Here is a 22,105-nt window from a genome sequence, read left to right as displayed (position 1 = left end):
AGTTTCTTCTTCACACTCCTTCTCTTATTTCTTTTTTCTTTTCTTTCTTCCTTCCTCTTTTTTCCTTCCTTCCTTCTTTCCTTTCTTTCTTTTCTTTCTTTCCCAGAGAGGGAGAGAGGTGGGGCAGACGGAGAGGGAAAGAGAGTCCTAAGCAGGGTCCACACTCAGTGCAGAGTCTGATCTCACAACCCTGAAATCATGACCTGAGCCAAAATCAAGAGTTGGACGCTCAACCGACTGAGCCACCCAGGCGCCCCTCTCTTATTTCTTCAGAGCTGCCAGAAGCCGCTCAGGCTCCTGCTCTTGCTCATGTAGCCTGCTGAGGCCCCGAGAGGGAGAATCTCCATTCTCTTTATAGGTGCTCTTTAGGGAGGAGACATTCTTAGGGACCTGAAGTTTGAATGTGGTTTCACAGGAGGCCAAGCTGTAAAGGGCGGGCCATGTCAACGCTGATCGGCTTGGGTAATCAGGGCCTTGCTTGCCAGCCATTCCCAGTTCCTCAGCCAGTTCTGACCAGAACAGGGAAGACATCAGGACCTCGCTCCACTAGTGCGGGATGCAACTGATTGGAATTCACTGTGCTAAGGACTGGTGTCTGGTGTTCCCAAGAAAAGTCTTGTGCTGCCACGTGCCTACCGAGTCACACTTTTTTCCTTCTGTCCCGCTCTTCTGGTCCAGTTCGTATAACTGGGCTTCTGCTTTGGTTTCATCTTAGCCTCACAGTTCTGAGTAACACAGTGTCTCTGAAAAGGCTGATCACAGAACCGTGATCTGTTCCTCACCACCTGTCGAGACTCCTTGCATTTTCTACCTCTCTCCCTCCCACACACCGTATGCTCTAGCAATATACAATACTGGTGGGTCCATGAATGTCCCATGCTTCTCCGAGCCTCACACATGTTGCTTCGTCTGCCTGGATCTCCCAAGTTGAACCGAGCCTGAGTTCACCGTTTTGCCTTTGACTACCAGCTACGAACTGCTGGCTCCCTTGTTCAGCGTCTAATCTACAGCTGTTTAGTTATCCCATCCCTCTATCCCATCTTGGCTTCCAGACTTCTCCCTTGCCTGTCGAGGTGCTAGGCATTTCTGAGTTCACCCTACTAGATCCCTGGAACCAGAATCTATTGGATTTAAAGCAGCCACAACATACTGAAGTAGGTTGAATGTTCGGAGGACTTAACCATCATGTGTAATATTGCTTCTGTGTGAGAAAGCAAACCAAAGGCCTAAACACTGGTTGAACAATGATGCTTTGGAAGCAGCCACATTTGCAAATCATAGATTGGCCGTAACAATAATGTGTATGTGTGTGTGTTTGTATGTGTGTTATGTATATTTGCACACACATGCATATGCACACGTATTTATATACTGTATTTATGTCTTCTGAATTTATGCACATACTTTCTGAAACGAAAGAATGAATAAAAATGCTAAAAATAAAAAATCAGAAGAAAAAATCAGAGTGTATTTCTAGGGAATGAATGTGAAATTGTACGGATAAGGGGGAGAGCGTATGTAAATGAGGATATATAGTGATTGAATCATTGGTGGTGGTATTAAAATAGGAAATATACTGTTGATGTTTGGGCCTAATTTCCAAAATTAGAAATGGAAATATATCTTTCATATATCTGCATGTAATTCAGATCTATCTGAATGTGGTACTAGGTAGAAAGACTCACTTTATCTTCCCAATGCTAGTAAGGAAAATAATTTTGTGGAAGTGGGATATGAACCAAGAGGACGAAATATATGACCTGGAATAACATTCAGGTAGGGAATTCTGTATGAAAGAAAACAGCTGTTTTAAACTACACTCAGGTGTTCTAGTTTCAATAGAATTTTAAACCCTAGCAATTGTTTCCTAGCCTGGACTAATGAGATAGTTGGACCTGTTAATTAGTATGGGCCATGCCCCCCAGGACCTCTCCATAAACCTTTGTGCAGGTTAAATTGTGTTTGTGTGTGAGATGATCAGATATTGCCTAGAGTGGCACAGTGAGTCCTGGGTTGTAAACCCTGCTTCAGTGGAGAATGAGGAGGGAGGGGAGTGACTTATCCTTATAGCCAAGGTAGGTATGTTGTTTTACCTTCCAAACTTTGAAAAGGAAAATTCATTCAACTCAATTCCGCAAATATTTATTGAACTTCTCTCTGTCTTGGGCTATAATTGCTGGTAGTTATTGGGAGAGGAGAGAGATGTAATGTACAGATCTTGCCCTCAAGGAGATTAAAATCGATCTTTCTGAGGATGTAAAACTGGCAGAGAAAGCAATTAGACAAGAAACAGAGAAAGATATAAGGCAGCACAAAGTGCTACATTGAAAAATAATGAAAGTACCTAGTAAACGATCAGAGCTATGAGTTGTCATGAAAGGAGAGAATTGTCATGGAAGGTGACATGTTAAATCCTGATTGCAGTATAATTCCAGGATTATTTCAATGCCTGGTTCTTCTCTGTTTTAAAGAGCGTAAGGTAGAGTGGGGAAATGATCTGTACACCACTGTGTAGACTTTTTGCCTGAGTGCTGTTGCTGTTTTTTTTAAATCTAATCTTACACAACAAAAGAAAAAAAAATACAAGAACATTGATTTAGTAAATGTTTTAAACATTCCTTGTAGGTCAACACACAGCTATCCCCAAAACAGATGTGGAGATTAGAGAAGACAAGTCTAGTGCTTTCCTTAGGCTCTGGAAGATGTTTCTGGGCATTTAATAAGAAATAATTTTCTCTGACATTCTAGACATTTATAACATTTCTAAGACAATACGCAACCCACACTGTCAGCATCTGGGGGGAAAGTTTTGAATCTGCTATTAACTGAGGTTAATATCATTCCTTTTTCTAGGAACATGCTCATCTCAGAATTCTACAAAAGACTAAATTCTTTTCATAAATCTAGGATCCCCATGCAGACTTGCTGGTTCATATTCCAAGAAGAAAGGAGGGAGAGTCTTTAGTTTTAATACATAACAATATAAAACAGTATTGTAAATTTTTTTGCATCGTTCTAGTTTAGTTCATTAGAATTGTCCTTTCCTCCACCTTTTAAATCATAATGTTAAACTAGGTAGCAATGTGAAAGAATATTTGAGGCAAAATAAATCTGTAACCTTTAGTTACTTGAGCAGACAACAGTACACTGTCATTAAAAGTCACAGAAGTAGGTGTAAAGCCATCAATGAGCAAGACAGTTGGCCACACTTACTGATTGTCTTCTGCATGGGCTGTGCCAAAAAGGAGAATCACAAAATTGATCCCTGCACTTGGGCAACATCACAGAATGAGAGAAGATAGAATGTGTCCCTCAAATACACATGTCAACGGCAGTGATGAAAGCAAGTTTAACAGACAGCATTTGTCTCCTTCCTTTTCTGCTTGCACGGCATCTAGACTTTCTCTCACTAAGCCTCCTATCACATTGTTTTGGTCTTCCTTTCTGGACATAAACATAACTAACTGAAGATATAAAAGACTTATAAAAGACTTGCTCTTTATCCAGGGGAAATTATGTCTGTCTTTGTTGCTTCCAGGAGTCAGTAAATTGTGGTCCTGGGAGCCAAGTTTGAGGCCTGTTTTTGTATGATCCCTTGAGCTAACATTTTTTTTTAACATTTTAAAATGCTTTTGACATTTTTAAATGATTTTAAAAAAATAAATAAAAATAAATTTAAAAGGATATGCAACAGAGATGTACATGGCTTATAAAGCCTAAAATAATTCGCTGTCTGGCCTTATGCAGAAAATTTTGCTGATCATTGTTTTAAAGAATGATGCCCCATTCTGGATGAGTCATAGGAAACTTGGGGGAGATGTATTACTTAGGGAATAGGCTAAGCCCCTGTAACAAAGAGGCCCAAAATGCAGTGCTCACAGAAGGGTGTCTCAAAGTGCTCAAAGAAGGACGCCCAATTCTCTCTCATGCAACAATCTCAAGGTAGGCAGGGGTTCCAGGGCTGATGGGTAGCTCTGCCACACTATCCAAGGCCCCACATTGCCCTTGTGCTCTTGAAGAGCTTGGCCTACTACCTCAGTATCCCTGTTCCAGACCCAGGGAAAGGAGAGTGGAGGGCAGTGAGTTTCCTTTCTAATAATAAAATCTGAATTCTAGCACATATGACTTCTACTCACATCCTGTTGACCAGGACTTGTCACCTGGCAAGGAAACTGGGGAATGTATTTTCGATGTGCCCAGATAAGCATGGTGTGTCTTATTACTAAAAAGAAGAGAATTATTGCTATTGGAGGACAACTAGCACCTCTGCCATAGTAAGGTAGATGGTTCATATTTTGGATTATTCTTTTTTTTTTTAAGATTTTATTTTTTTATTATTTATTTGACAGAGATAGAGACAGTCAGCGAGAGAGGGAACGCAAGCAGGGGGAGTGGGAGAGGAAGAAGCAGGCTCATAGCAGAGGAGCCTGATGTGGGGCTCGATCCCATAACGCCGGGATCACACCCTGAGCCAAAGGCAGACGCTTAACCGCTGTGCCACCCAGGCGCCCCCATACTTTGGATTATTCTTGATCTTCTTTCTGAATGCTCAGCACATAGCAAGCACTCAGTTATAAATATATTGAATTAATGAAAATGAACAGAAAACTGAAGGTGATCCTTAGCCCTGGAAGAGGCTTTTAGAGAGAAATCCAAGCCTTGAAATGGGAGAGACACAGCTTGATGGGATTAGATTTAAGGCTCCTGAGAATGGGTAAATCAGTAGTGGCGATTATATAGCTTCTAGTAAGGTGAAATCCAGAGATTAGTTTAGTCAGTAAGCGAATCTTCTGTTCTTTATCCAGGAATAGTATCAGCATTTAAGTAGTGAATTTGATTTAGAAAAACTTATAGGGGTGAGAAAAAGCCCAAGAGGGTGATAAGATGGGGTGGGGTCAGGGTGTGAGGATGAGTGGGACTTGGGGGTAAATGGGGCAAGTCCAGTAGCCCCCACATTTCAAAGTCAGGTAGGCAGGCATCATTTGATGGATCTAGCATTCTGACACTCTTTAGCAGATTCATTCATTCCTGAGGCACAGCATAGAGAATTAGCAAGATCCTGACAGAGCACTAGAACATGAGATCGGTGTGCAGGGCAGAGTCAAGAGTTCTAGGCTGGGAAACTGAAGCAACAGTTCAACTGTGTAGGCTGGGAAAGGATTAAGTTTAGAGACTGCACAAATTCTCAGAGCTTTTTTTATTTGAATCCCTGAGCAAAAATACTTAATTCTGAGCCCCACTTTTGATTTTCTGGTATCACTGTAACTGGCTCAGAAACTGAGGGGAGGCAGATACGGGGCCTGGGGTGACAAGGACGGGTTGACATAAGGTTGTAGTCTTCTGAAACTCTGGATTGAGAGACTGACGATTCTGTGCTCTGTGTCCTTTGGTACCTTATAATGAATGCTGTTTTCTTTGTTGCAGTGAAAATAATAATTGTAAAAAAAAAAAAAAGGTAGCACCATTTTGATAGGGCGATTAATCATGGTAACTGATATTTTGGTGTCTTGTTGTTCCAAAATAATTTGATTATTATAATTAAAGAAGGATAAAAGCAGAACAAACTCCCAAAATTGATGTCTCAGGTCAAATTGGCCTATTAGGTGGGAGATGAAATTGTGCATTTCAGCACTTCAGCTCTGCATAATTGATGGAGCACTGCATCCTATCTCTTTGGCTACTCAGCAAAGATTCCGTTAGAGCCTGCTTGTGCAGTCTGAGGTTGCACAATATATAGCCTTCACATTTTATATAAATGTGTAAACCTATATATTATAGATCCCTATTCCTTACTCTTGCCAATTAATAGGTATCAACCAAATGTTAACGATGTATAGTAGAGCTCTCACCTTGATCCTGTTAGTTTTCTTTCTACTTTTTACACTAATAATTTGACTACAGCTGAGACAAGCTGAGCACACATGTGGATAAAAAGATAGCTGGATTTATATGTGTGTGTGTGTGTATATATGCGTAAATATGTATATATATATTTTTTCTTTTTTTCTCTCTTATCCTTCTCAGGGACTGAATGAATATTTGACCAGACCTCAAAGAAAATAAAGGAATAACTTTGACTCAGTTTTCACTTAAAAGTTAGCATATGTGCATATCTCTTTTGCACTTAGAGTTACTCTCTTAATAGATATGAATACCTTATGAAGAGTAATTATGTGTGCATTTAAGATATAAATTATATACTATATATGGAATAATTTACAAGAGGGAAAAATGACCTAGTTCATGAATTTATACAGTTTTATGTTAAGATTAGTACATTGTAGTTTTAAGCAATACCTCATACACCAGTAACTGGTGTCAGTGTATGAAGGTGCATTTAAACTTTTGATGTATGGCTAAGGGTAAGACCAGTGAAAAAAGAGCAATGAAAAATTGAGGGTTTTTCTCCTTTTTTTTTTTTTTTTTAAAGATTTTATTTATTTATTCGACAGAGATAGAGACAGCCAGCGAGAGAGGGAACACAAGCAGGGGGAGTGGGAGAGGAAGAAGCAGGCTCACAGCAGAGGAGCCTGATGTGGGGCTCGATCCCATAATGCCGGGATCACGCCCTGAGCCGAAGGCAGACGCTTAACCGCTGTGCCACCCAGGCGCCCCTTTTTCTCCTTTTTTTAAAAGACATTCTTAACATTTCATTTATTCAAGGTTTCAGTGGCAAGGCAAAAGCATGTTTCATAATGTGTGATAGTCCATGAATTTAATTTTACTTATGCATTTAAGACATTGGCTTTGATATTAGCTGATAAATTGTATGCATTCAGTTGGGGTTTAGTTTGATGATACACTTTGGATTGGTTTAAATAAAGATCTAGCAAATTACTGATTCTTAAGTCCGCTACATATGTTCAAGTGATGTTGTTGAGACTGCTATCTATGGGTAATGAGGCAGTATCAGGAACACAACCAGGAATACAACCAGTATATTAAAGTCATCATCATCATTGTCATTCTCATCATCATCATCCCTCTCATTTACTTAACATCTCTGTCTATTTAGTCATAGTCTTGAGCAGTATTCCAGTTGGGAGAAGAGATGATACAGAGGGATATCGTTGAGCTCATTTATCCTCTTAATTTTGCTGGTAACAAAACAGCTGGTAATGTCACTGGTGAGGTTCTGAGGGACAGTGACACTAGCCAAAAGCATTAATCTGATTATAAACTCAAGTGCCAATTTTAATTTTAATCTACAATGAGGATATTTTAACAGTGAACTAAACTGGAATTACTCATTGTGGTTAATTACTACTGCTGTCTCTGAAGAACAGTGTACCTGGGAACCCAAATTACTATCAGAAAGTTACTTGTTAGTCTGCACTCGAAACAAAATGGAATAATCCACATAACTCGTATTGTATCTGTTATGTATAAAATTTTAATACTGTAATTTTAAGCTGGAAATCATAGACATTTTATTGCTTGTAGTCCTACATTCTGACTAAATTTTGTTCTACTTCATTAATGAAAATTCCAACATATGAGTCATAAATGATTTGCTTAATGTCAACCATTTTTTTTTTTAAAGATTTTATTTATTTATTCGACAGAGATAGAGACAGCCAGCGAGAGAGGGAACACAAGCAGGGGGAGTGGGAGAGGAAGAAGCAGGCTCATAGCGGAGGAGCCCGATGTGGGGCTCGATCCCATAACGCCGGGATCACGCCCTGAGCCGAAGGCAGACGCCTAACCGCTGTGCCACCCAGGCGCCCCTAATGTCAACCATTTGGTTGCTAAATCCAGGAGTAGAACTTGCTATGTGTTTTTGTTTCTTTGAATGGTGCGGATGCTTATGTTTTTATTTTTTATTATGTTCGTGTGTATGTTTTTGTGTGGTTGGGTATTCACAACATTAAGCCAACAATTTTGTAAGTAATACATGAAGATACATCTGCTTATTATGCACTGAATCAAATTATAATTAACTGTTGATTTGAAAGAAACTTTTGGGATTGTTCTGGGGTTTAATGGGAATGAAATGTAAAAGGGGGAGTTGACTTTCCAAGAGTATGCACTAGGGTAACCTAGTAATGTAAGGAGTGTATAGAAGCTAAAGGGTGAGGATGTGGCATTGTTAGACGTGAGTTTGCTCCATTAGAAAGTTGTGGGTTACTCATACATTTTTCCCAATAATTTTTTAAGGAGAATTTTTGGAAAATTGTCTTTTAAAAAAGCTTTTGGTTTTACAGTTTATATCTCAATAGTTTAGAGTATCTAGCTGAGAGATTATATAATATGAATTGTTTTGTTGATTTGTAAAGCTTAAATTGATCTGAAGATCAAGAAAAGTGTATTTATCTTCAGAATATATTTTTATAAAAGTTAACTTAAAATCAGGGCTTATTTGCTTTCCGGCGTGTGCGTCACCATCACTTTGGTAGGGCCCTACCATGTGGTATAGGAAGCACGTTGGCTTGGGTGGGGATTCTGGCTCTGCCGCTTGAATTTGGTCGGTTCATTCCTTTATCCTCTCCTAATTGCTTTTGATAGTTCTGTTGGAGGAGGTTGCGGAGAGGACATGACCTCGGATTGACCCTTGAGCTGGACCTCAGCAATCAAAGTTCCTCCCCTCCTCCCCTTCCTTGAAATGCACACTCTACAGTGGGAGTCATTTTCAGGGATGCATTGGTGAGAGAGCTGTGTATTGTTGCGACCATGTGGACTGGTATAACTTGAGTGAATCCAGTTAAGGCTTGTATATAAATTAAATTTAAGGATTTTTGCCGGCAGATGTAGAGATCTGTGTGTCCTGCGGCTGCCCAAGGCAAGCCTCGTAAGTAAGTTCCCTTGCTTATTAAACCTGCCACTTGCCAATCTGGAGTGGCATGCCTCTTTCTTCTGTTTTTCCTTGCCCCCTGATCCGGGGCCTGTTTCACATATCACTGTTTCAGATATCACTGAGGTTTCAACCAACAAGTTTCTAATAGAGTAAATTCATAGAAATGAGCTCTGATTTTGAGCCACGTATGGTGATGACTGCAAGGGTCTTGGCTTCTCTGTGCCTCTCTTTCCTCATCTGTAATTTCTATTACCTTGGAGCAATAATCCCATTTATTCAGAGTTGCTCTGAGGCCTAAATGAGATTGTTCATGTTTAAGGACTTTGCAAACTGCATATATAGTGTTAATCAAATTTTAATGGCTTTTAAAATTGTAACTATATTTTGCCTTGAAAGTTTGCACTGTAAAGGCATGGAGATATTGAAGGGAGAGTAAGAGCAATGGACAGGAGCTATACTAATAGTTCTGACTTCGTATATTTCTAACCTGAATTCAGAAGATAACAGCCTTTCATAGTTAGAGATTAAAAAAAAAGAGTCTTTTGGTGACTTTTGGTACATTCTAAGTCAACCATTTTATGCCTGAGATTAGACTGTTTTTATAATAATTTGCACATGGTATTTGTATTAGTCTGGTTGTGTGGGGGAAAATCAATTTAGCTTTTATATAGTGCAGATGGGGTAGAGACCTGTCAGTGGCAAAGACTCATTTGATTCATGATGGCAGTTGTAGTAATACGGTTTAAGTCCAAAAGAAGAAAGTAATTCTTGCCAATTTCTTTGTTATTGGTTGATGGACGAATCCCTTCTCTTTACTTTTACTAATACACCAAACATACTTAAAGAAGCTCTGGTCTGACCCTTTTTTTCAGTAAGCACCCATGTTTGCTACCACATACGTACTTTCATTAATTTCCAGTCTATTTTTGAAATAAAGCAGTCTCTCTCTCGGTCTCCCTCTCCCCTTAACTACAATGTAAATGGGGAATACATAACGCATTGTTTAAATTCCTAGAAATTGTAACTATATTCACTCAGGAACTCATCATTCCATCCTGGTTGACCCACAACTAAAAATGAATATTTTGATGGGATCGCTTCAAAACCACTTCATTACTTATTGATAACTGCCTTAAAATGCCATGATTTTTTTAAGCAGATTTTTAAGAATCTGCACACAATAAAAATGGAAAACGTTGAAACAAAGTTTAATTTAATTTTTTTTTTAAGATTTTATTTATTTATTTGACAGAGATAGAGACAGCCAGTGAGAGAGGGAACACAAGCAGGGGGAGTGGGAGAGGAAGACGCAGGCTCATAGCAGAGGAGCCTGATGTGGGGCTCGATCCCACAACACCGGGATCACGCCATGAGCCAAAAGAAGACGCTTAACCGCTGTGCCATCCAGGCGCCCCACAAAGTTTAATTTTAAACTCAACTGATTTTCCAATTTAGAAGACCTCCTCCAGTGTGAATGTGTTGATTTCGTTTTTCTTTTCTTTTTCTTTTTTTTCTTTTTCTTTTTTTTTTTTTAAAGATTTTATTTATTTATTCTACAGAGAGACAGCCAGCGAGAGAGGGAGCACAAGCAGGGGGAGTGGGAAAGGAAGAAGCAGGCTCATAGCGGAGGAGCCTGATGTGGGGCTCGATCCCACAACGCCGGGATCACGCCCTGAGCTGAAGGCAGACGCTTAACCGCTGTGCCACCCAGGCGCCCCTTCTTTTCTTTTTCTTTCAAGATTTTATTTATTTGTCACAGTGAGATAGAGCACGTGCGAGCGGGGGGAGGGGCAAGCAGGCCACCTGCTGAGCAAGGAGCCCTACCCTGGACTCTATCTGGGGACCCCTGGGATCATGACTTGAGCTGAAGGCAGATGCTTAAGCCACTGAGGCATCTCGTTGATAAGTCTTTGTACAGGGCTTCATAGCAGTGTTTAAAATCCACTCTTATCAGCCTGTTTTTCTCTGAAGAGGCAATTTGAAATGATCTCTTGTCAGCCTTTCATTGAAAAGAAAATCAGTTTACATTGATTTTTGTCCATAAATGAGTGATCATTCATAGTTCTATAGAAATAGCGGTAGGCAGGATTTTATCTTAAGAATAAAATTTGATTGCCAAAAACTTTAATGCCAATTTCCAGATTCAGAAACTGGTATTTTATGGCTGAGTTTGGGGTACTTAGAATGAAAGTAAGCTCAGGAATGGCCACAAGGGATCATGGCTGTGGGTAGTTTGAGCGGATTCCACAGTCTCACTGCTTGGAAGAGTAATAATGATAAGTGTCATAATCCTGATAGCCAACACATGGTGTTTACTTCATGCCAAGCATAGCTAATAATCTGCGTAGCTGGCATTGAAACCTCATTCTTCTAGGTTCAGATTTTGTTCTGCCAGCCCACCACACTTTATTTCTCTGTGTTTGGTTGCTAACAGGTGGCCTTATTGAAAAATTGCTTCAAACATACCTGTATTAAATTATTAATTCTGAAAACTGAAATAATAAAAATAAAGTAAAATTCATTCTCACAATGATGGTTTCTTTGACTTGATTTTCTGGTGAAGAATAGAATTGGGTCTATAGTAATAATTGTGGAAACTCAGAAGTCTCTCTGAACACTGTATAATCCTTGATATGAAAATAGAAAGCAGGAATGTTAATTTTACAAATTGAGAAACAGAAATGCAAATGAGGAAAGTGACCTTTACTTAAAATCACTACTAAGCCAGTCGCTTATGGAACTAAAAATGTTGTCTTATATAATTACTTTTTTTCTGGATTATTTTCTATGTTGGTGCTCTCTTATTTGCATTTCTGTTTGTGAGTGGCAGTTAAGCTTGGATAAAGGATGTCATGTTCAGGAGGCAGTGCGATTTGGTGGAGAGAACACCGGGCCAGAAATTGTCATCCCCATCAAACCTCTGGCGTACCAGGTGCCTTTGGATGAACCGCAGGATTGTTCCTGGGCTAGTTTTACTCACTGAAAAAGAGAGTAGTAACGGTTGTCCCTGTCAAGTTTCCAAGGCTTTATGAGAACAAAAATGAAATGAGGGTTCAAAGGGAAAAATACATCATTATACATTTTTAAAGGACACACGTACGGTAGCCGATGTGCAGCCTTATATACGTGTATGTATTTATGTGTGTTCTTGCTACTCTGTGATAGATTTAGTTTTTTGATGGTCCGTCCTTCTGTCCTCTCACTATTGTGATTCCTGTGATTTTAGGTACTATATTCTGATGACTTCTAAATCTATATTGCCAACCTTGACCTCTCTCATGAGGTCAAGTTCTGTGGTGCCTGCCTCCTGCCGGACACTCCCGCCTGCATGTCCCATTGTGTGCCAGAGTGACCATTGCTAAAACTGATGTCCCATCTGGGTACCATCATGCTCCCACTGCATTTCCCTTCCTTTGTTCTCTCAAGCTAGAAACTTTAGATTCGATTAGCTGTAGTTTTCTCTCTCTCTTTCGCCTTTTGCATGTGTTTTTATCAGTGACCAAATTCTTTAGATTCTATTTTCTAAAAATCTCTGGAATTCTACCTCTCCTGTTTATTCTGATGCTCCTCACAGAGTTCAGGCCCCCATCAAGTCCTTCCTGGACTCAGGCATAATGAATTTATGAAAAGCATGTTTTTAAGGGCAACAATTGATTTAAATGATATTAAGGTGAGGTGAGGGTTGGTAAGAGATGGTGTTCTGTTGACAGCTGAAAACATGATATACTCATGATTTATCCTTCCTGTCTCTCTCTGTCAACCATCAAGTAATCTTCACATGTGTCCTGGGCCCTTGGGCTGGGGGTGCCAGGTGAGGAGACCATCTTGAGGCCATAGTACGTCAGACGAGGTTTTCTCCCTTCCACTGCCTTCCATATTGCCCCTCCCTATAACACAGGTGGGAAGTTTATGCAAGTCTGTTTTTAAATTTCTGTGTTATGAACTTCGTTAATCAAGATGGGGAAAAAACCCAATATTATTTCTCCTGTCACTATAGTATGAGCTGAATGGGACTTCTGCTGGCCATGTTTGTGTTGGAGGGACCCTCTTTCCTGCAAGTCACCCTACCCTCATTGAGGAAGCAAAATAGGGAAGGTAATGGACTGGGAGGGGAGGTTAGACAGGACAATTTGGTTTAGGAAAGGTAGTTTAAGGATGTCAAAATGTGGTGTTTAAAATATGTGAAATCTAACAAAAGAGTCAATAATCATCTGAGTTGTGAGTTTCTCAAGAGTTCTCTCTACATTTAACTTTTTTCTTTCTTCAAGTAACTTTCCACATGGCCACCAGAGAAATTTTTCTAGAATGCAGATTGATTATTTTTTTTTAAAGATTTTATTTATTTATTTGACAGAGAGAGACAGCCAGCAAGAGAGGGAACACAAGCAGGGGGAGTGGGAGAGGAAGAAGCAGGCTCTAAGTAGATGAGCCTGATGTGGGGCTCGATCCCAAGACTCTGGGATCATGCCCTGAGCTGAAGGCAGACGCTTAAGGACTGCGCCACCCAGGTGCCCCAGATTGATCAATCTTTTAAAAAAATGTTTTCTTCACCTACAGATTCCTTCACCATGTTTTCAACCATGGTGTCTTACATTTTTATTAATGATACTCAAATGTAATCCATTCTTTTAGATCCTTCTTCCTTTCATCTTAAGGTCAATCTTTATATTTCATCTAAAACAAAACAAACTCACACAAATAATACAACTTCTCAACTCTCCCCATACATCTGACTCCAAAAGCAGTGGAAAATAACTTAGAGATTAGTGAAGGTTTTCTGTGCATATCAAATGACAAAACTTGCTAAAAACCCTCCGTAAGCATCTCTTTTCTAAAGTTTCACTTGTAAGGCAGTTGTGGCCCAGTTCTAAACTGATTTTCTCCTAGTAGATGAGCTCAAGCTCTCCGGGCCACATCTTTGGATTTCTCCGTGGGTCTGATCTTCATTTCTTTTTTCTTTTTTTTAAAGATTTTATTTATTTATTTATTTGACAGACAGAGACAGCCAGGGAGAGAGGGAACACAAGCAGGGGGAGTGGGAGAGGAAGAAGCAGGCTCCCAGTGGAGGAGCCGGATGTGGGGCTCGATCCCAGAACGCTGGGATCATGCCCCGAGCCGAAGACAGACACTTAAGGACTGCGCCACCTAGGCGCCCCGATCTTCATTTCTGTATTCAGTGTAGTCCTTGCTCTGTTTCTCATTTGCATCCCCATCTATTATCCTTTTCAGCAAGACAAAGGATGCCACTCAAGCTCTACCTGCCTGTAAAGGGGGGAAAGCATAATAAATATTTATAATTTAATTTTAATTTGCTTTTATCTATCAAATTAAGATGAAGTGATGAAGTTTGTGAATGATTTACCTGTGTATAAATTAGAGTGGATTAAAAGTTAACACTAGATGAATTATTCTCGCAGAATTACATTTTGTATGTGTCCTTGAGGAAGTAGAACGTTTTGGAGCCAGGAAGAATTGTGTGGAATCCCCTCCACAGCCAATCTTATCCCTAATGGAGCTTGGGGAGAAATGATTATGTTGACTATAGCAGAAATTGTAGATTATTGTTACACTTTTGAGTTGTGAATATTGGTTGGAACTGAGGAAGTTTCTTTTTTGAAACAAGAAATTTCTTTTTCCTAACACTTTGAACAAATATCGTGGGTCTGACTTCATTGTCCTGGATTAGAAGCTCATTCCTGAATCAATGACTGTGGATGGGTTTGGTGTTGCTGTGATTGGTGTAGAGGAAGTCGTGTGTTGAGAGTGGGGAAGGATCATTTTTCAGTGGTAAATAAGATGGTTTGTTTTGTTCTATTTGGGTTTTTTGTTTGTTTGTTTTTTTAGCAAGGGTGTGAGTTGATGATGGTGACAGAAATAACAGGTGTCCATTACGTTGGCACACAAGGTCCTGCCTATGCAGTCCAGCTTTCCTATCCAGGCCCATCCTGATGGCTGCTGTTCACTGTTTCAGCCATGTCATGCCCTCTCATACCTTTCTGCTTTTTCACCAGCTATTCCTATGACTGGAATGCTTTTGCCTCTCTCTGCACTGGTGAACTCCTGGTCAAATGCCATCTGTTTTATGAGACCCTTCCCTTCACGTGATGTTTGCTATTTTCCCCCTCTGTGCTCTGTCCACACTTTGTATCTACCTGTATGACAGCATTTCTTTCATTGTACTGGGACTACTTGTCCCTTCCTCTAGTTTAGTATTTTGAGGACTTCTCCATGTCTTTCCATTCCCAGTGATGGACACAGATCAGGTGATTACATTTTTATTCCATTGATTTGTGGGGCTAGAAAGGTACGGAACTTTGGATTTATCCTATAATCTGTTTAACCAAAGTTGTAGTTCTCAACAAGATTTCTGCCATACTGCTGTAGGGAATGTTTGGAAACATGTGTGAGAACTTTGCATTGTCATAATGACTGGGGGTTGGTTGTCACTGGCATTCACTGGACCAGGACCAGGGGTGTTAAATCTTATGCAATGCATGGGACAGTTTTGCACAAGGAGGGATTGTTCTTTCTAAATGCTGGTAGTTTTCCACTGAGAACTACTTACCTAGTAGTTACCTAGACTACCTAGTCTAAAGTAAGTCCATTTACTTAGTCTACCTAGTCTAAAGCATAGAAACAAGGAGGATGATTTGATAATAACAGAAACGTTTTCTGGCTCCCATCAACCCTTTGCACATACTATGAATAGGAGAGCCTTATGCTCAGTTAGCAGATGGCTGGAATGATAGGTTTTTTCTACCCACTAAACCCGTTCCTATCCATATTGCCCCCATACTGTGTGGGTCCTGAGGTTGGGGTGCAAGATCAATTGAGGTAGAAGTGTAGGGTCCAAGTTTCTGCTCCTCCAGGGCATACCTTCCTTGGCTAGGCTTTCTGTGAGTGCAGAGAGAGGGACACTGGAATGGAGCTCTATGTATTTCTTTCAACAATATGGTAAGACAATTTGATCTGAGTGTTTCCTCCACTGCACAGAAGGCTGAGAGTGACTAATTTCAGTGATCTTTTAAAAAACTATTTATAGCACGCCTTCTGGCTACAGACATCAATGTGGAAGGTGGCACATAGATTTAAATCCAGTTTTCTGTCATGAGGTGTCAGAAGAGCTAAATGGCTCTATCATGGTCTTTTAGGTCCTATTCTAGGAAGTACATCTTTTTTGCTCATGGTTGACACTGACGTGGCCATGGCATTCAGGATAAAATACATCAGGAGAAAACTTGGGAGCACACTTCTTCAAACAGGATTCTTTGATTCTTTACCTCAAAAGGGACATTTTTGAAAAAAGATTCCTGGAACAAAAGTTCAGTAATTGGTTGACTGTCCTGTGTTCTATGAAGCGTAAAGTCTGGTTGAAAGAGTCTGAAACTTGGTATTTATCAGTTGTTACCTGATAATGTTTTTTTTCGAAAGATGTTTCATGGAAAAGATACTTTATAAAACCAAATTCTAGTCTATTTAGTGTATGTTTCTTTTTTTAGATACTCCCAGAAGTATAAAAGCATCCACCGCTACCGCTGAACAGTTTTTTCAGAAGCTGAGAAATAAACATGAATTTACTGTTTTGGTGACTCTAAAACAGACCCAGTTAAATTCTGGAGTTATTCTCTCCATTCATCACTTGGATCACAGGTGAGTGTGGCTGCTGGGGTTTTTGTGTTTTCGTTATATATGGTTAAATGAACACATTCAAAGAAAGTAAACAAAAGCAAGATACACTCTACAGAAGACTGGTAGGAGACAGCTAGAATAATTTTGCTACATTATACAAAATCACAAACACCAGTAATTGAGATCAGCCTAGATGCAGAAGGAGCTGGTGCTTTTGATGTTGCTGAAAACACACAGAAATCACCATTCCTAAGACACTCTTACTAATGACAAATTCCTCATTAGATTTCTTCCTCCGTGTTAAAGACAAACATATTTTTTCTTAATTTGTGAATAGTTAGCCACAAAAATACTATATTCAATTTCTTTAGGAAACTGACTGGGTTTAGAGTTTACTAGTCTTACAATTTTAGTTCCTGACAGATAACTTCTTTTTTGACGCACTCTTTAGACAGCAGCAGTTGTAACTGTGTTCTTGGATGTGCATTAAATCAAAACACTGCCTAGTATCTCTCAGCTTCTCACATGTGTGGAAGCATGACTAGGAGAGCTGATGGGAGTAGTGGCGAGGGGGAGAGGAGAGGATGGGGAAATTCATTCGTGACCCTTTGCATAAACATAGATTGTTACTGAATATTACCAAATAGCTCCAAATGATTCTTTTTTTTTTTAATGTATTTATTTGAGAGAGAGTGAGAGTGGGGAAAGGGGAAGAGGGAGAAAATCCTCAAGCACACTTCAAGCTGAGCATGGAGCCTGATACAGGGCTCTATCCCAGGACCCTGGACCCAGAGATCATGACCTGAGCCAAAACCAAGAGTTGGACGCTAACCGTCTGGGCCTAAAGGATTCCTTCGTGAAAGAATAACCACAGTTCTGGGGGGTCTGGGTGGCTCAGTTGGTTAAGCAGCTGCCTTTGGCTCAGGTCATGATCCCACGGTCCTGGGATCGAGCCCCATGTCAGGTTCTCTGCCCAGTGGGAGCCTGCTTCTCCCTCTCCCTGCCACTCCCCTTGTTTGTACTCTCTCTCTCTGTCACATAAATAAATAAAATCTTAAAAAAAAAAACCTGAAAAAAAAAAACCAACCACAGTTCTGATAATGCAAGTTCCTTCGTGTTCACATTTTGAATCCCTCTCCATTACTTATTAACTGTGGACCTTGAGCAAGTCACATAGCCTTTCTGTGCTTCGGTTTTCTCACCTGTGAAATGGAGATAGTGATAGTACCTATTTCATAGCTTGTAGTGAAGATTAAAGAGTTTATATATATCAAATGTTTAAAATATATAAGAGGTTTTAATGATTCTGTTCAGGTGTGGGCAGAAACCCTCTTTTCTTGGTTTTTCTTATCAGAGATGAGGCAGCCTGGGTCTTTGCAAACCTTAGTAAATACTAAAGAGCAAACAGAAGCACAAATGTGCGGAGAACAAAATATAGTAAGCTGACATAGAGAGCAAGGTTCCTGATCACACTCTACCTGGATTATTCTATTAAGGCCCTGCCTTATTCCATCTGTAGCGGCAGAGGGTTGGCATAACTTTCTAGACCCCTCACTTGGGCTTCTTTCCTCCCAGGTTCTGGCCTGTGATTGAGAGCAGGGTGCCATGCTAGAGTTCACTTGGTAACTGGGTTGAATCTTCAAGGCAGAGAAAGAAAGAGAGAGGTCCCATCTCCAAGGGTTCACTAGGGCTTTTCCCCTTGGTATGTTTCTGATCCCAGGGACAGGTGTCATCTTCAAGTAACTGATACCTGAGCTCCTTGCTTACAGTGCTGTGACTTTGCCCATCTCGCTGGGGCTTTAGGCAACATGACTCACATGTAATAAAGGAACACTGTTCCTTTACAGAGCAGCCTGATTTATTGCTGATTCTTTCTTTCTTTCTTTCTTTCTTTCTTTCTTTCTTTCTTTCTTTCTTTCTTTCTTTTGTAAGATTTATTTAATTATTATTATTTATTTATTTAATTATTATTATTTATTTAATTATTTATTTATTTAATTATTATTTATTTAATTATTTATTTATTTAATTATTATTTAATTATTAATTAGAGAGAGAGAGCATGAAAGGGGGGAGGCACACAGGGAGAGGGAGAGAATCCTCGAGCAGACTCCCCACTGAGCACAGAGCCTCACATGGGGCTCGATCCCAGGACCCTGAAATTGCGACCTGAGCCGAAATCGAGAGTTGGACACTTAACTGCCTGAGCCACCCAGGCGCCGCTAATGCTAATTATTTCTGCTTATGAAAAAAAAATTCGCCTGTAATTTGGGCACTAGATTTTTCTGCCCTGTAACTTTTCCCCACATGGAACTCATCCAGCCTCCTTCCAGATGGCATATCCTTACATCCACGATGGCTACCGCAGCCTCCCGTCTTCCCCCTCTTGTCTGCGAGCTGAGTAACCAGCGCTGGGTACTCCATCTGCTCCTCTGGAGACTTAATTGGCAGCACTTCACAAGGTCCACTGCCCTCATCTATATGCGTCCCAGATGGGCAATGTTTTTGTTGGTCCCTGGAGTTGAATATAATGAATAACTGTACAAATGTTTGACCAGCACAGACTTCTTGTAATCTACACACTTTCAATCTAATGCTTACTAAGATAGTTTGAAAATTATTTTTAGCATCTTAAACAGTAAGTGTATGGACCACTGAAATACCCAGCTGTCATCGGGTAGATTCTTGGTGAAGGATCTGAGGAAGGATGACTTGCTGTCGGGCGGATTTTTTTTTCTTACTCTTCCTGTGAAGTAGATGTGTGAAAACATGTAAGAATTTATATTGATTTATTTCAATGAAAGATAATATTTGTTTTTTTTAAATCAATATGGCAATATATTTTCATTGTAGAGAATATGGAAAGCAGACAAGTGTAAAGAAATAGAAAAACTCATACAAATCATATTACCAAAAGGAGACCAATGTTGACATTCTGTCATATTTTGATCTAGTCCTTTTGTCTGTGTGTGTAGATATGTCATATTTTATTTAATCAGCCCCTTACTTTGGATATTTAACTCATTTCCTTTTTTAACTTTAATGAATAACACCATGATGAATATATTTATACATAAATTTTTGTGCTCAGCTCTCATGCTTTCTAGTTATGCTTATTAAATTTAACATTGATTCTGTAATTCCTTGTTTTACTTATTCATTCTTTATATCACCTATAAATTTGATAACATTTATTTAAGCAAATATCATATTTGAGATATAGTATATCTTTCTATGATATAAAAAGTCATTTCAACTTGTAAGGCACTTTTCATTTGTTTAGTAAGCTAGCAGTTATTAAAGGCAGTGCGCATTGGCTCACCTGACCCTCAGCATTGATTAGTGCTTAAGAGTGCAGATCGAGAGGGGCACTGCGTGTATCCCTGTCCTAGGTCTACCACTTATTGGCTTTGTGACCTTGTGCAAATTACTTAACTCTTCTGTACGTTAGGTTCCTCATCTGTAAGTCCATATTAAGTGCTTGAGAAAACTAGAGAAAAATATGCCACAGAATTGCCATAATCACACAAAGTCTGTATTCTCATTCCCATTTCACGGATAAGAGAAAGAAGCCCAGAGAGCTTAAGTCGTTGGAGGTTCCCAAGACTAACTGGAGCAGGGATTAAGCTCGTAACAGAATTATAGAGCCGGCCTGCTGGACATTGGCGCTCTGCCGTCTCTCAGTGTGTGTGGGAGGTGGTTCGACTTGGTTCTCTTCTGCCCACTTGCTTCACAGCATCACTTAGCTAGTTAGTGACAGAATCAGGACCCAACCCACTTATGCAGACTGTTGAGTGTAGTGTTTTTACCAGTACACTGTGATATGTCCTAACCTGCTAGCACCCTGAGAATTTTTGGTTATAGTATGTGTGTTTTCTGGTATTGTTGCTGAAGTTATCTTTCTTCCCTTCATCTTGATCTGACTCATATTTTTAGTTTCATCATTTCCTGAACACTTATTTATTTATTCTCTGCTTTCTTTCGCAAAAAAATGTAAGGTGGTTTATGGAGATAGCTGCAGGACAACAAGATAAGAATATAGTGAAATATGAAAATCAGAGCAAAGGAAAAGTAGAAACCCAGTTGTTTGATTAAGATAATGCAATTGTTCTTGGTTCCAAGACCAGAGACATATCTCTCCTATGGCCTTTTAGGGCAGGATATAGTGAGTGTCTTTAGAGAAACAAGTTCAGAGGGCTTCACGTCAGCTGGTGGCATCATGCTGTAATGCACTTTGGGAAAAGCAAAGCTACAGTGATGCCAGGAACTTGTGTCAAGGTGTGAAGGTCTTTGAAACAGTACGGCACCCTTGGAGGCCCTTGGTAGTGTGCAGCCAAATTTTCCTACTAATATTCCTATCCTAGTAGTGCCTCTGATATGAAACTTTGATAAAAGACCCTGTCCTGGGGGGGAGGTTAAGATGGCGGAGGAGTAGGGGACACCTTTTTCAGCCGGTCCCCTGAGTTGAGCTGGATAGGTACCAGATCAGCAGGAATATCCACGGAATCAGCCTGAGACGCAGGAAGATACATCTGGATCTCTACAAATGAACATCTCCAGCGCTGAGTATCGAGGTACGAAGCGGGGAGCCGTGAAACCGCGCACAGATATCGGAAGCTAAACAGAAGGGGGAGGGAGCCGCCGTGTCAGGGCGCCGGGAAGCGGTAGCCACCTGCAAGGGGGAGTGGACAGACCGCGGACCCGCACGCTTGAGACAGCAGGCTGAGAAGGGAGCTCCGGGAGCGCACGCGGGACGGCTGGCGGTTGGCGGGCCACCTGCACGGGGGAGCAGGCGGACTCGCGGACGGCACCCGCGAGACAACAGACTTAGAACGCGAGCTCCAGGAGCGCGCGCGCAGGGCGGCTGGCGGGCCACCTGCACCGGGGAGCGGGCGGACCGCGGACCCGCACTCTGGAAACGGCAGACTGAGTCCGTGAGCCGGGAGCGTGCACCACCAAGCATCTCACGGAGCTCCGGAGCTCCGGTGTGCTCACTGGATCGAGGCTGAGACCGGGAGCTCCGGGAGCGTCCGCGGGGCGGCTGGCGGCTGGAGGGCCACCTGCACGGGGGAGCAGGCGGACTCGCGGTCAGCACCCGTGAGACACCAGACTGAGACGGGGAGCTCCGGGAGCCCGCGCGGGGCGGCTGGCGGCGGGCGGGGTTGGAAACACAAAGGACAGAGACGTGCCGGCCCTGGAAGTGAGGGCTGGGACGCCGGGTGTGGGGCGCACAGCCCGGGATGCTGCAGGGTTGAGCAGCACCAACAGAAACAGAGTTAAAGTGGCCAGAACATCAGTGGAGAACGATCCGCGATCCCTCTGTTCTGAGACAGAGGCTGAATTTCAGCCGCTGCTGCTCTCTCAGAAGAGGCATAGCAAACCGCCAGGGAAAGCCGCCAGAGAACAAAAGCCCGGAAATACCGGCTCACAGGGTGCCCATCCCCATCCCCCCTCGCAAGGGACACAGAGACTCTACCCAAACAGGGTTTTCTGAGTACCGGCAGGCAGGCCCCTCCCCCAGAAGGCAGGCTGAAAAATCAAGAAGCCCACAACCCGGAGCGCCTGAGTGGCGCAGTCACCAAGCACCTGTCTTCGGATTAGGGTGTGTTTACAACGTTCCGGAAAGGAGTCCCTCATCGGGCTTCTCCACCGGGAACCTGCTTCTTCCTCTCCCACTCCTCT

General features: G+C 41.2%; 1 protein-coding gene across 6 annotated transcripts in view; it reads left to right on the top strand.

Annotated features, from left to right (window-relative positions):
- NELL2 (neural EGFL like 2) overlaps positions 1-22,105 on the top strand; it is a 391,543-nt gene that overhangs the window by 94,588 nt on the left and 274,850 nt on the right. For all 6 annotated transcript variants that reach the window (XM_034645489.1, XM_034645487.1, XM_034645490.1 and 3 more), the window contains one exon: positions 16,294-16,444. In XM_034645489.1, coding sequence (XP_034501380.1) covers positions 16,294-16,444 — 151 coding nt within the window. The remainder of the gene's footprint in view (positions 1-16,293; positions 16,445-22,105) is intronic.

This window comes from Ailuropoda melanoleuca, chromosome 16 (assembly GCF_002007445.2).
Source record: "Ailuropoda melanoleuca isolate Jingjing chromosome 16, ASM200744v2, whole genome shotgun sequence".
In the NCBI taxonomy this organism is placed as follows: Eukaryota; Metazoa; Chordata; class Mammalia; order Carnivora; family Ursidae; genus Ailuropoda; species Ailuropoda melanoleuca.
This window is presented reverse-complemented; position numbering and strand designations above follow the sequence as displayed.